General features: G+C 36.4%; 1 protein-coding gene across 1 annotated transcript in view; it reads left to right on the top strand.

Annotated features, from left to right (window-relative positions):
• Positions 1 to 15,609, top strand: part of LOC140342941 (uncharacterized) — a 246,050-nt gene that overhangs the window by 28,066 nt on the left and 202,375 nt on the right. The window contains exon 2 of the mRNA XM_072429314.1: positions 10,945 to 12,608. Coding sequence (XP_072285415.1) covers positions 11,007 to 12,608 — 1,602 coding nt within the window. The 5' untranslated portion in view covers positions 10,945 to 11,006. The remainder of the gene's footprint in view (positions 1 to 10,944; positions 12,609 to 15,609) is intronic.

The raw sequence follows: 15,609 nt of genomic DNA, 5'->3' as shown, positions 1-15,609 counted from the left end.
ATAAAATTGTATGTATGGGGACATATAATTTATTTTTGTGAGGCATGCTTTCTACTGCATCCCCAAGGCAGTCCTTCTGTTCTAGAATGGCATCGCAGAAAGCAGTTTCACATAAGTTAATCTTCAAATGCAATAAATAAAACAGATGGCACCTTTCATCTGTTAAGAAAAGTCAGATCAATGAAAGACACCTGAAAACAGCAGACATTTACTTTGCTTAAAGTAGATTTAAACCATAACTGAATGACATTTAGCAAGCTAATGCATTGTGCATCATATACAATTGCCATTTTTAAAATAAAATACACATTTTACCTCCTGTTTTTATCTATTCTTATATCTCATCGCTTTGATCTTATCTGACCACCTTCTGTTTGGAGACTAATTGTAAACAAAGGTCAATCAAAAATGCAACATGTTACCCTGTGTTAAGATTAGTGTTGATGTTCGAATTCAGGTTGTCTCTATATTCGACCCGAATATGGCTGTTCGAATTCGGGTAGACCCGAACCGAATTTTGCTGCATTCGACAGCAAAATTTCGGGAGAAAAAATTATTAAAATTATTTATTTCGTATCTGTTTTTTATTTTAAACTTGTTTTTTTTATTTTTTTCAGGTTATCGGACAATGACATTATGAATCATAATGTGATTGTGGGATTCCTGGACCGTGGGAACTGTGCGGTCACAGCTAATTGAAAGCAGGTGCCTTCAATTAGCTGTAACCGCAGGCAATACAAGGGCAATAGAGGATGAATGGAGATACTGCCCCTGATTCATCAATGAAATCCGCGCTCGCTCTGTCAGCATAGTAAAGCTCCGCTGATTGCTCTGCTCCCTGAGTTGCTGAGGAAAGGGAAATCCTGATGATGCCTTTGCTGTCATCAGGGTTTCCCTTTCCTCCTTTCCTAAAAAAATTAATACAGCAGGACTAAATTAGAGTTCATCTTTATTTTTAAATTGATCTGTACATTATTTTGCTCAAAGTCAAAATTTTAAACTTGTGGTCAGGGAGTGTGCACTATATGCTACTTTATGTGGCTTGACCACCTTTCTCATCCACTCATTTCCTGTTATCCCTGTGCATGCATACCTCCTCCTTATAGAGTTACTACTGGCACTCGCTGGAAGAACACATGTATGGGTGGCTACATCACGGGTCCGTCTGCAGGTGTAGCTAATCAAAAAAGGGGGAAAAAAAGCATTTTTTTAATGAGCATACATGTAAACAACATATCAATATATATGAGCTAAATGCTAAGGTTAGCTGCACTATATGCTTTTTTATGAATTGTAAATAGTAAATTTGATTGATATTGTCCCAGGATCTATATTCCATATTCTTCACAGACCCTGTGTAAGGTAAACTGAGTAAGCTTTTTGACGTTAGCACAGAAAATGTGTTTACTGGATAGACTCCGTAGTTCATTTAATGTTTTTTTCTATTTAGATAGATTTACTCACACTTCCTATCCAGGATGATAAAATTTACTCATAAATCAACATAAATGGGATGTAAGTACAACTCTCTCAAATGAGAAAAGTGCCTTTTAATACAGTGGTAACAAGAACAAGCTTTCAAATTGGAAAAAATGCCCATGTATTGCTAAATGGTATGCTAACTATGTGTTAAATTGTAAGGTGTAGTATGACTTTACAGGTTAAAGACCACATACTAGAATTTCAAAATAACATCTGCATTTTTGGTGCATTTTTTGCAGATCTATAGATTGCAGAAAACAACAAAATATAAATGCTGCATTAGCCTTCAGGAACACTATCCTATAATATTTGAATTTCTAAACATGGTAATGTGTAGAGTGCATTTGAACTCTGCATACCTGAGAAGCTGGAAGATAAAAGGGTTCCCTCCTTTCAGAATGTGGTGTATTTGTCTGTGTGATTGTTTGGAACTCCAAGCTTGTCTCTTGCAGACAGGAAGAACAAAAGAATAAATCATACATACAGTAAGTGAATTCATCTGCTTGACCTGATGTCCCCTGTCTTACAAACTGCAAAGCTGGGATTATGTGGACCTCCTCACCTATCAGACTAGACAGCAGGCTACTGGGATAAAAGTCTGCTGGACAGCAATTAAAGTCATTGCAGTCATTTGCTTTTTATTTTGTGACCAGCCTTTTTACTATAGTTCATGAGATAAGAAATGGCATGAGATATTTTCTCACTGTTGATTTCCACATTTTATAGGTGAACAGCAGTGTGGTTCAGTTGGTGATCTATGGTATGTACATACTGATAAATATGATAATGTCTGATGATATGTATATATGACATGTAAATATTTGTAATAAAGATAAATAATATTGTATGGAATCATACATAAAGTGAATGTGACATGTTCTTAAAATTCATAGGACTACAATAATGTTGTAATTAAAAAACCCAGAAGAGCTTTGTAAGTACCCACTAAAAAGAACTTTACTCTTAGTAAAGTTGTTCTTTTAATGTCCTTCCCATCCCCCTGAGTGACAGCCACATGCTTAATTTTAGCTGATATTCCAAGTTTATTCTGTTAAAATCAGTTTCTATGTATTTATCAGGAATTCCCACATCCTTGGCCCAGACCACACAGTTTTGACTTCTGATCAGACTAAAAGTAAGGCCTGGCACCAGGGCCAGGTAAGGCTCTGGCATTTGGCAGTGGAATGTGCCCAAATGGAGGCTAACACTAGGGTAACATGGATGATTTAAGGCTGTGGTAACAGTATATAGTCCATTTTTCAATTGCTGCACACAGACTACAATTTGAAAGACAATGGAAAAGTTGATGCCCTTTAAAAATAATGTCCAGGTTACAAACATCCCCGGTGCTACTTGCATACAAGATTTTAGAAATGTAAAGAAGCTTTTCAGTTGTGCACTTGAAGCAGTGATAACATATCACATGAAATCACTCTAAAACATAAAAGTGTAAAAATCATTTACTTCTGAAGTGAAATAATGACAGTATTTGAAAGGAAAATTATAGTGTACTAAAGTTGTACAAAAAGACACTAGAAATACAAATACTAATGCACTAAGAGAAAATAATAGTGGTGGAGAGTCCAAAAGAGGAACGTAGCCATCTCGGTTACCAATGAGTTTTGCCCTTATTGGCAGATATTAGCCATCCAGTCGTGTGCAAGCAAAGATTCTGTTTTCCATGTCAAGGTATTTGTAATTTTTTGAAAAAAGAAACTTACCTTAATTTACTTAGGCTCATGGTTTATCCCATGAGAAGTATTCATTCCACTCCTTTCACATGAGTTTTGGAGGATACGGTTTTGCTTGTTTGTGGCAGGAAACACAAGCAAGCACATGGAAACATGTACAAATTAGAACTAGCAGGGAAATAATTTGTGTATACAGATTGCTTGTAAGCATTCTCTTGGTGTCACTGCATCCTTTCACTTACTCACCAAAACATCACTTACTCATCATTAGTTTATATTCCGCAAAATATGTAAGATCACTTTTTGCAGAAATCAAGATGGCCCCATTCAGCATCTCTGGGCAACAATTTAGTTCCATTTTAATCAAAAACACAATGCTGTGTAACAATACAGCCTTGCATAGATGAAGCTTTCTCTGATTGCACTGCTGTGTTGCTGATTTACTATTTCCTCATTGCCTGTGTTTGTGGCCAGGGCCGCTGAGAGAAAAACCTGGCTACAGTGCAAAGAAGGTGTGTGGGCCTTTATACAAAATTCTACACGTGTATGTGTGTATATTAATGTTTATTTCTAACAATTGTAGATTACATTGATACATTTGGATAAGTATGTATAGGTATAAGTCTTCCCAACAAATATGCTTTCCTGGCCCTTTTCCTAGCAAAACTCAATTAAATAATCAAAATTAAACTGTTTTGCTAGGTCAGACTCAATACTGAATACTTAGTCCCTTTTCCCGACTTTGCGGTGTCTCAGAAGGTGGCGACTACGAGATGTATTTGTTTGCTGGCTGATGACTTTTTTTCTCACTGTGCCCAGACCCCCTCCTCCTCGTCACTTCACATCGAGCAAGGAGTACCCTTGTAGACCACATGACTTCTCTCCCAGGACGGCCTTCATGATTGTCTCTTATGTCGTAAACTGTTGAACGCTGTCAAGTACCCTGTGACCCACCTGTCTTTTTAATTTTTAAACTAAACAGACTTGCAAAATTTAAAAAAATACAATCAAAATAAATAAATAAATGGTCAAATTATAATAAAAATTATGGGACCCATTAGGCTTCATGGGCACTCTTGAGTTTCATAGGCCCCGGAGTGATGTACCGGCGGCACCCCCCTCTTCTCGGGCCTGGTTCTGGCAGTAGGTAAATGAAAAAAAGTCTTAAAACATACATACCCAACACATTTCAGGAATTAAAGGTTAAAGTTTAAGTGAATAAATGAGTGGAAAACCAGAGCTGTTGCTCGGAAAATAGGCAAATATTTCGTTTACAGAGCTCCTCACATATTTCCACAATACTTCCGCATCAGACCTACTTACAGAATCAATCTCTAAAATGGTTGATTCTAATTTATCTGTTTTATTTTATTAAATCATCATTTCATTTCTGCACCCACTACGAAATGTATGATGACCTGTATCAGAAATAATCTTCCTTGTTGCAGGATTTAAACTTTTACCCTGTGGAAGCCCTTCTCCAAATTAGGACATTTTGATCAGATATTCAACGCGTGTGTTGCTAAGAATATATTTCAATCAAATTTACTATGCTTAAATCAGTGTTTCAGTTAGCTAGAAGTTCACAGAAACCTCAGCGAGCTTTGAAAAATAAAGGTTAAAAGGTTGGGCATGCTGCATGCTCTGCATTGTAAAACAAAAGGAAAACTCGAGGGTATTCTTTTAACCTAGGACAATGGCCTTAAATAGGTATCTATTTATAGAGCTTTGTACAAAATGTTATTAGTGTTTGTGCGCTCTGAGCTTTCCTCCAGATGTTATAGAAAAAAATATTCTTTATAAATTCAATTACTTTATATTCATCACCTTCATCAAAGATTGGAGTTCTCAAATTCTATTTTGGGAAGTGCCTGCATGCTTTGATTTCAAAGGAATATATTTTCACCCTCATTGAAGTTTAATTATAGCGTTTAGACAAGTGACACAATAAAATACATTTTAGAGACATTATCAAATGCACTGAAAACATTATAGATTGGTCTACTTCTACAGACCTTGGGGCCATATATATATAGGGTTCTACCCAAAATGACCTCCTTCAATGTCCAACTGAAAAAAACATTAGACTTGCATATTCTTTGCAGGCAGGTGAGGTATGTTCAATGAGTTTCTTAAAGTGCTATGGAATATGTAAACTTCATATAAATGTATTAACTAAGGTCTATTTCAGATTTGTAGTTGACTGCAGCATTCTATTGAAGGCTCAACCTTAGGAACCATGTTGTGCATGTGTTTGCATGCTTTTGCAGTGGAATATGATGTGATTCTTAAAAGTGACAAGTCGCTTTTGGCTGTGTAGTTGCTATTCTTCCTCTGGAAGAAGAACCAAACCTGCAAGGGCAATGGGCCTAATTTATTAAAGCTCTCCATGGCTGGAGAGGATACACTTTCATAAGTGAAGCTGGGTGATCAAGCAAACCTAGAATAGATCTTGTCAAGGTTTAAACCACCAAACAGCAAATGACTTTTAAGAAATCCATTCCAGGTTTGCTGGATCACTCGGCTTCACTGATCAAGTTATATATTCTCTAGCCTTGGAGAGCTTTAATAAATCAGGCCCAATGTCTGCAAAAGTGTTAACCTGTGATGCAGTTTGCACCTGGGAGAAGCTAACCATGTGATTTTTACTGCAAGTGTAAAGGAGGCCTTAATCTATTTACAGTATCTCTAGAATCTTTCTCCTTTAATTTATTATAATGTACAGACAGCTATAGCATCCGATTATAAGGCTGGGATGACCTTTTAAATTTTGGTTAGCCAAAATAAGTGTAGACCCATGAAACTATTTGATTCTTTTTACATTTTATAGAACAAAATATTTTTAGATGGCATGTCCCAGAAATCTTTTTTTGTTTTGAAGGGAGGTATTTTAAAAATCGAATCAAGCTGTATACAACAACATAGTACAAGAATAATGTTGGATGTAAACCATATTACCAAATCAGATGGGAGTTTACTGTAGCTATAATGCAAAAATGTCATAAATGTTATTTTGCTTTTGTAATAAAAGTGCAAAGAACTTTACTGATAATATAAACTCTGCTAGATTGTCCTATGCAACAGTTAATGTAATCCCTAGCTGTGTTTTCCATCTGTGTAAGTAATGTGAAATCTTGATGCTGTAAAGTCACTGTTCCTTATCACAATGCTTTTCTGCTGGCCCTGATTCTAGAAGGTGGAGGAGCCAGTCCGTTAGTGTTGGTTTCCTGTCTGCCATGGGAAACAAGTTTCTTCACTTTGTAAGGACGGAAGTTGCCTGTTTTTTCCACCTCGCAGTAGAGTAGGATGCAGGGAGACTGGATGACATCATTATTTTACGGCATATTTTTTTTCCTTTGTCACAATTGCAAGAAACGTGCTTCTAGTTGACTTGGTGTTTGAAGGGTTAAGTAGACCTTCTGCTACGCTCATGTGCTGTTTCTTTATTCTCTTCCTTCCTTACAATTTTTCCTGTCTTAGAGAAAAAAATGGAAATACGGAAGCCAGGACATCCTTAGCTTGTAAATAATTAGGGTTCTTGAAGGCAAGTGTAATTTGCCTTTACAAACAAAAAGAAAATGTAAGCACTGAATGTGTCAAACATTTTAATAGCAGGAAACAGGGTAGCTATTCTTTATATAGATTTTTTTTATATAGGCTCATGATATTCAACACTAAATATCTATTGTGTAAGTATATATTTTAGAACTTTATTAGAGATGAGCAAATTTCCTAAAAATTCGATTCGACTGGTTCGCCAAATTTTTCGAAAAGATACACTTCGATCCGAATTTATTTGCGGCGAATCGTGTTAAAAAATGTCTATTTCCGGGCTGCAGAAAGCCTTGATAGTGGTGTAGAACACTGTGCCTTGCAGTAACATGCATAGGGAGTCTGCTGTGGTAGTGAAATAACACTGTGAGTCAGTATGACATGCAGATGACAGGCGTCGCTATTAGAATCACTGCACACTTCACTTTTTTGGGCAGTCACGGGGCCAAAACTGACCAAATAACTAAACTCAGTCTTACAGATCCATGTTAGTGTCAAGAAAAAGCACACTCTTCTTTAGCAGATTCCACATAGATGTCTACAGAACCTGTTCTATTAACCGCTTATACAAGTAGAGCCCCCCAGACAGAGTGGAAAGGGTGTCAGCACTATGTTTGTGTTGACGTCACTGATTATTTTGCCCTTCCTCTGATCCATCAGAACAATAACCCACAAAAAAAGGATCCTGTCTGTGGAGCATATGCCTTCACGTCAGCATTTGCTCAAAAAATCAATCAGTATTGCTAATGCCAAAAAAAACAGGAGTGGATCCAAAACAGAGATTACACGTGAATGGAATATTTGCATGTCTTCTGTGTTTTGCGTATATATTTTTCTGAATGTATAAATTGCTGGAATGACAGAGCTGTATAATTGGCTATTTGGATCCCCAAATAATCTTTCCGTGCACTTGTAAATCGCTTTTCTAGCACTGTCCCTAGCGCCTTCTGACGTCTGTCCCTGCACTAAGATGCTGTGAAATGATTCCTCCCTATCCTTTCCCTGCACTTATAAATCGTTTTTTGAGGAAAAACCTATCCTATTAGGTTTTTCCTATCACTTTCCCTAGCACCTGCAGACATCTCCCCCTGTACTCAGAACGCTGTAAAATGTCTTAATCCAAGATGGCTGAGGCTATTTATAGGGCTGTGAATCACAGGGTTGGCTGGCTGCTGATTGGCTGCATGCATTGCATTATGGGTCATCCCGCCTTCCCAGAGTTCCGTGCCCCATGTCCTCACACGTGTAGCTGCCATTTTAGAAAAAATTGCGATTTGTTACCATGAATCGGGAAGAAATTCGAATTTTTCCTGAAATTCGGATTGAATTCCACTCTGTCAGCTTCGATTCGCTGATCTCTAAACGTTATGATAGTTTGAGGATTTTTTTTTAAATTAAATGATGATTCTTTTATGTGTAGGGAAAGAAGGCTTAGAGTCAGGGCTTATATTTAGGGAAAAGTCATTTTATATCAAGCAATTTTATGGCAACATTATGGCTTAATTACCATGACTTTAGAACAATATGTTACCACCCTTGACTGTCTAGAATCACACTCTAAAGTTGTTTTATGTTTATTGGGGTTGGGTGGCCTATGAAAACTTCAAAAAAGAAAGGGTTGATATTGGATAAAAGAGGTAAAAAGGTGGCAAGTGAGGTGTAACGTTGGCATGAGGCCCGCGGACAAAGAAAGAGAAGGGCTAAGTGACTGTCTGTTTATGGTGGAAGAACACTTAAATGACAGTATCCATTTCATGACCTGGTGGGAACCCAGTTAGCCAGGATAGTTCTGTAGACAAGGACAAACTAAGAAAGCGAGAGAGGCTCTGGAGTTTAGAGACCCAAACTCTCCCTTTGCTTTGGTGCCTATTAAACATAGGTTACTTTATATATATAAATATATACAAATTTTATTGCATATACTGTATATTGAACACAGCCAATGCATTTCCTTGTATATGCATCAAAACAGTAAAGCCTGTTTGTGTTTGAGAAGTGTAGTATGGGTCAGTACCAGACATAACATAAACAATGTGATTTTGAAGTTATGGTTTTATTAGGTGCTTACAAATAAATCTTTTTGTCTGTCAGGTTGTGCCCTAGCATCTAAAAACCCTATGATGTGTATGCCAAATTAAACTACTCTTTCTGTATAGGAATAAAATCATCTGTTGGTTTCATGTGAAGCTTGTTGTCTTAACCATTTTAGTGCAAAAGTCAGATCCTGTTAGATAAGCGTGTCAGTGAATAAAGCCTGTTGCATCACTATGAAAAGGTCACTGTGCAAACAGTGAATGCTGTCACACATCATTGTGGCTTTACCCTACTGATGGTCTGAGGCACAGACCTGATAGATTCCTGACATTATTAACCCATTATCTGACAGAGGGCCATGTTGGAGAGACCTATTATGTGCTGCAAGTTAAACCAAATAAACTGTCATATTTATTCTTCTGTGCACTGGCTAAAGAAAAAACAATAGGTTATTAACTAAAAATGTAGTGTTTGTATATGCATATTTTTATGAGGGGGTGCTGAGAAGTTCCTGGCTTTGCCCCCTTGCAGATCAAATAGAAAAATGAGTGTGGGGGCATATGACAGCCTAATATCTTAGTATGTAACTGTGCAAATATCAGGTCTTTGCGATTCCTAAAACTGTTTTTTCTTTTAGTGAGAAGTTGTGATGGCAGAGACAGAAGCAAGTTTCACGTCGTTGGAGTTATGGGCCGTAATGAAGTTTTAGTTTCTCCAAGGAAAGGAAGGACACTTCTCCCCCAGTGTTTGTGACATCTCAGTGTGGATGCCCTTTGTTGACTTTCCCTGGAAAGGGCCTAGTAGATGCTCATAAAGTCCAGGATGATTCTAATTATAAATAGTCAATCGTAGGTGTGTGAAAGTTTACCTGACATGTTTCGCCCAATATGGGCTTCCTCAGGGGTATTAACATGCTTGTAGAGTAGGGTAAGGACATTTTCTCAATGAGGTGGTAAGTGTATAGGCTGGTTGGCTCCAGGGTGGGGCTGGGGTTGCAGGTTACCTGGATAGATAATGAATGAATGATACATATTCAGAGTTGGAAGTTATGCAATAATTTGGGTAATTTATGAAAAGGTTGAGTAGGTGTCCAGTTTATACTAATAGTAAAGTAAATGTACATATTTCTCTGTGCCAACATTTTTGGCAACATATTTGATGTATCTAAATATGAACACCATCTGTTCTTACTCTGTATTTTAATCCATAGATCCCATAATATATATTCATATATATATATTCAAATAGGACAACCTATGTAAGTCATATGAATCTTGAACTGCTTAAAAATATAATGTAATTTGGTCAAAAATGCAGCTCTTTTTTTTTTAATGTTTTTTATGTAACAACAACTAGTAAACTTGAAAACAAAAAAAGTTGCATAAACATAAAACATAACAACTTAAACAAACAAAAGTTAGCATAAAACTAAATAATTATCTTTAAAAGAGAATCTTGTTAATAATATGGGAATGAGTAAGCATCTTTAAAAATATGTATATAAAAATATTTAATCCAATTCTAGCAATTTATATTAAGCTATTTGCCTGACAGTACTTAAAAGAATAATTGAAACAATAAGGAATGGAGCCTTTCTACTAATACATTTCTACTAATACACACTCTAATCTTACGTTTCTCCTCAATTCAAGCTTTTTTACTTGAATTTTTTTGCCTCTTGTATTTTAGCTAATTTTATGTTATGTAACAAAAATCTTAGCTTGCTATAAAAATGTTTCATTTTACCCAGTGAAAGTGGAGTTATAGCCGAACATTTGAAATGTATTCTCAAAGTGAACAAAGGATGAAGGAGTATTTTATCACTTGACAGAAATTCTGTGTGATGAAAGAGGTTCTTAAATGAATGCCTCTTGTCATCAAAACAGCAATTAAAAGAATAAGGTGCAATCCCTTGTTTCATGATTCCTATAAAGCTTGGGAACCACAAATTAATTTAAGGGTTGAGATCTCCTTTTTTTTTTGGTATCAATCCAGCTCTTTTGAGAAAATGGGAGGGCACTCGCTTTTTTTTTTTTTTAGGATGTACCTAATAATCTAGGATGGCCAATTTAGATCAATTTAAAACTGGACACGGAGATAAAGTGTTTGTTGTCCTGTTTGAAACTGAAACTGTCAATAATATAATGTGTAGTTCCTTTACTAATTAGCATTTTTACTCTTTCAGCTTTCTTCTGGAGTTGGGGAACCTGACATTGAAGGCATGTTGTGAAGGCAGGAGAGCAAGCAATGGAAGTTTTGAATGGCGATCTAAACAACCACTCAGATGTAATCTTTAATGGGTACATGAACAAAAGTTTTCAAACCACTCCCAAGGAGAACGATACAGGCAACATGGCAATTTGTGAGCTTGACCACTGTGAGGTCAGTGGGGTTTCCACTCAGCTCCAGGGAGGTGAAACCACACATAGATATGAGAAAAGAGCAAAAGGAACCCGTATCTGGCATTTTGTCAGTAGAAGGAGAGCTAATTCTGGGCGCAGTAAAAGGCCTCAATCTATGATACTAACAAGTGAAATCATTGAGCCCAAGCCTAAGCTGTCTTTTATGGACAAAGTAAGATCTTTCAAAAGATTGAGATCAGCAACTTTTTCCAAGAGTTCCGTTCTTCGTAATTCCAAGGCTAAGGTGCAGAATCAACCATCAGAAGAAATAGAACTTACCATTCCAAGTGCTTTATTTAGAACAAGGAAATTTGCTGATGGCCAAAGACCTTACAGACATTCTTATGCAGGCTTCATTGATGACCTAGATACCTCATTTGAAGATGTAGAGTTAAACATTAGCATTTCTGAATGTATTTCTAGTGAACACAGGTGGTTAAGGGACATAGATGGTGGAATGAATGGAAATTCTGAACACACAGACAATGAAAGTTTTGGCTCCAGTCGCAAACGGTTATTGGTTAACACTAAGAGCTCAACTATTGCTGAAGGAGAAATCCAAAGACAAGGACTTAAAATAACACCAGAACATCGCAGGGGAAGGAGCTCTTATATGTGGAGTTATATAAAGGGCCTTTCAGTGGCCACAAAAGATAATACAAAGGGTTTTGATAAATTTCAGGGCAGTACATTCCAAAATGCAGAGGACACAACTGATAGTATTCACTCTGCTGAAAAAGATCAAAGCTTACAGGAAAGTGTGAATGTAGCTAAAACATCTGACACTGCAAGCAGTGGGAAATCAAAAAACTTAGGTGGAGTTTTTAAGTTTTTCAGCAATGTTGCAGAGGCAGCTAGGAAATGGAGAGGCTCCTCTAGGTCATCTTCATCAGATGATCAGGTTTCCCAGTCAACACCTAGAACTCCTAGAATGCAGACCTCCTTTATTAAGGAGCCTTTAGTCATTGAAAATGAAAATGCTTTACATTTTCTTTCTGAGATTCCACAGTCTTCAGATTCTGGTGTGTGGGAGAGCCATCATGTCATGGGTGATCCACCAGTTCAGGAATCTTTACAAACCGTCAGAACTGAAAAAGAAACTAATAATGCAGAGGTATATATTCCACAAGTATCAGATGATGATACATCAGATTTAAATACTTCCTACAGGGAGGAAATTCCCCAAGAACCATCACAAGCAAGGTTTCAGTTTCCAGAACTTGAGGAAAACAGTAGCCATGATGTTCCCAGCTTGAGCTCAAACACTTCAGAAAAAAATCATCAACCACAAACTCCTAATAAGTCACAATTGGATGAAACTTTTGAGAATAATCCTGAAACCACTTTTATAACTCAGAGAAGTCGAAATGACATCCAAGATGAAGATGTATTTGAATGTAGTGAATCTCAATTTAGTTTGTCAAATTCAGCTTCATCTAGTGAAGAGGTAATCATTTTTCTCTTGTATTGGATATAGTTATGAAAGGCAATCTCTATTTCCTTTTATTACATTTGCATGTTAATGTGATCATGATAATGTAAACGGTCGAAATGTGCATATATGAATGTGCTTTCTTCTTGGAAGCTCTGCTCTGTGGATATTTCTGCTCTGTCTTAGTGCAAGTCAATGATTCTGCTCAGAATGGTTCATACCATTATTTTTATTATTAAAGTTTTGGTTCTGTTATTTTCAGCAGTCCTTTAGCAAGGATGCTACCTACACATTTATAATAATAATTTAACATGGTTATCTTGGGAGAGGGGGAATACAGTCAAATAGTTATTGGAGAAATCATGTACAGACCTTCAAATCATAAATTGTGGAATGATGACGTAAAAATGTTAAAGTTATCTAAAAAAATTTTAGAATGTGACTTTAATGAAAATGTTGTTTTAAATTTATCAGGAATTTGTTCAGTATCTTTTCATTGCAATTACAGCTATCGAAAATCATTTATACACATTGTAGAAGTTCATAGATTTTTTTCATGTAAGCTAAGGTAGCAATTTGATTGTGAAGTGTGGCCTTACTACACAGCAATGATTCAGATGTGTGGGCTTTAAACTTTAGAAACTGGGTAAAAAATTCATAATGGTCTCCTTGGCAATTTGACCCCAGGGGGACCTGATTATCATTAAGCTTTACAACACAGTGCTTCTTACATCTCTATGCCATGAAAAGTCTATGTCTACCTATAACAAACAGTATGTTATAACTCATTGATACACAGTGCTTCATACCTCTAAATATATTGTAGTGCCTTATACCTTTCTTTAAAAAGTAGTTTCTTTTTCCTGTCTATAATTTGTTCAAGGGGTGATTAACTAAAAAATATAGGTCATTCACTTAGAAACTTTAACTATTCAATCGTGCAAACAAACAACAGCAACATTTTTAAAATTTCTGTGCATGTGACTAGGTATTCCTTGTAAAAAAAATTTCACCACATTTACTTCTACAAGTTAAGTAAAAGATTTCATGCAAAGTGAAAATCTACTTTTCTAATCACACTGTTAGAAAACCCTAAATAGATAACTGGGTTGCCATGTTTTTATTCCGCTTTACTTCATTGCTCCTCTAGCTTTTTTATCTATTTTCTGTCTACAATCAACACTTCAGCTTGCACTGCACATTATTTGGTCTGAATAGGAAATTTCAGTCACTGTGACTGGATCTACTTAAAAGTACTACCTCTGTCCCTTTTCTGTTTCATTCTTCTGTCCTTTTCTGTTTCATTTTCCTGTGCAGTATGCAGCGCATCATGCCTCTGCATTATTCACAGTGTCTAATGCCTCTGGTATACATTAGGTCTCTGTGTTAGAAGCAATCACTCCCAATTCTGCTTTTTGTGTCTGATTTAATAAAGCTCTCCAAGGCTGGAGTAGATACACTTTATTGGCTAAACCTGGGTGATTCAGCAAACCTGGAATGGATTTCTTAAAAGTCATTTGCTATTTGTTAGCAAATGTTTTCGATCTTGGACCAGATCTATTCCAGGTTTGCTTGATCATCAAGTGACAAGCTTTGCCCCACACCACATGCACCCCCTCAGTCCATTCAATAGCACAAACTATCTGTGCTCTCTGCCTCTTTGTCCAGAAACCATGCGAAATGTCACATTCGGACAGAAGCATTGGTCACCAACTCTGCAGCAACATACTTCTTAAGGGATTTTATTTTATTGCAGTCAGTGAGCACAATCAGTTGTTCGGCATTTAGTAAATTCTAATATATGTAAAATTCACTTTACCTTAATAAACAAATATAAGTATTATGAGTCAGGAAATCTAGAATTCCCAACAACATAGATTTACATATTACCTTATTGTAAAATATTTTTAGTTGTTTGTGAGATACATTGCTTAACTGAAGCAGAAAAAGGTCACTAGGCTGGAAATGTGGCAGGACTGTGTAAATCTCAGCACTGAATAGACAAAACTACAAATCTTTTAAGGGACACACAGCTCCTATATATTTATTTCATCTCTATATTTAGCTGATTGCCTGCAGTGCAGGTTTTTTGGAGTTCAGATTTGTATACAATTCTAAACAAAATAGATAATACATTTTAGTTCTGTCAAATTGGCAGTAGACCCACTGTAATAAATATAATATTTATGTATACAATGGACCCTCACCTCCAGCTTTTGGCTACCATTCTTTGCTGGAGTAACACCATTATAGTACATATCAGACTGCAGCTTTGGTTTGGACCTCATCCTCTTTTACTTTCAGTTGTTCAGTTACATTCTTCAGTTGTGTACCACATTTTTTTGATGTACAAAAGTAATGTTATTTCAGTACAGGCCTAGAAGATAGCTAGTGGAGGGCTTTAAGTTACCAATTTTTTGTAATACATTAAGGTTATGTCTCTGGAAAAACACATTTCAGCACATCCGAACATGAACATTGTGGAGAAAAAGCTTCCCATTACCGGTCAGACCTGCTCTAATTTCTAACGTTACACTATTTGATGCTTTTCTTTTTTGCTGTTATATACTTTACTCAATTTGAGGAGTATAATATGTATATCTAGTTGCTATAATACAAGGATCTTTATTTTAGCCATTTTATTGCAGTAAAATCATTGTCACTAAAAATTAAGGAACTGTTTTTGTGGTGTGGTGTCTGATAAATGACCCTTATGTCTCCTAGTGTAAACTTGGTGTTAGTAAAGCAGAACTAATGCTTTGTACCTTTACAGATAAATATGAAACTATCATAGCCACTTTTATGATAAACCAGCTTTTTGAGGGCTTTAATCTGGAACTAAACTCTTGAGTACTCACCTATCCATTGTGAGGTGCTGCCTTTTTCCTTTTCTTTTACTTCCCAAAGATGATCTTTGGCCAATTTGATTGGCTATGCCGAAATTACGTAACTTTTGTGCAGGTGCACAGGATTTTTTTCGCTCTCAGAACACACAAGGGTAGCCAGGTTTGTCAGA

This window comes from Pyxicephalus adspersus, chromosome Z (assembly GCF_032062135.1).
Source record: "Pyxicephalus adspersus chromosome Z, UCB_Pads_2.0, whole genome shotgun sequence".
In the NCBI taxonomy this organism is placed as follows: domain Eukaryota; kingdom Metazoa; phylum Chordata; class Amphibia; order Anura; family Pyxicephalidae; genus Pyxicephalus; species Pyxicephalus adspersus.
This window is presented reverse-complemented; position numbering and strand designations above follow the sequence as displayed.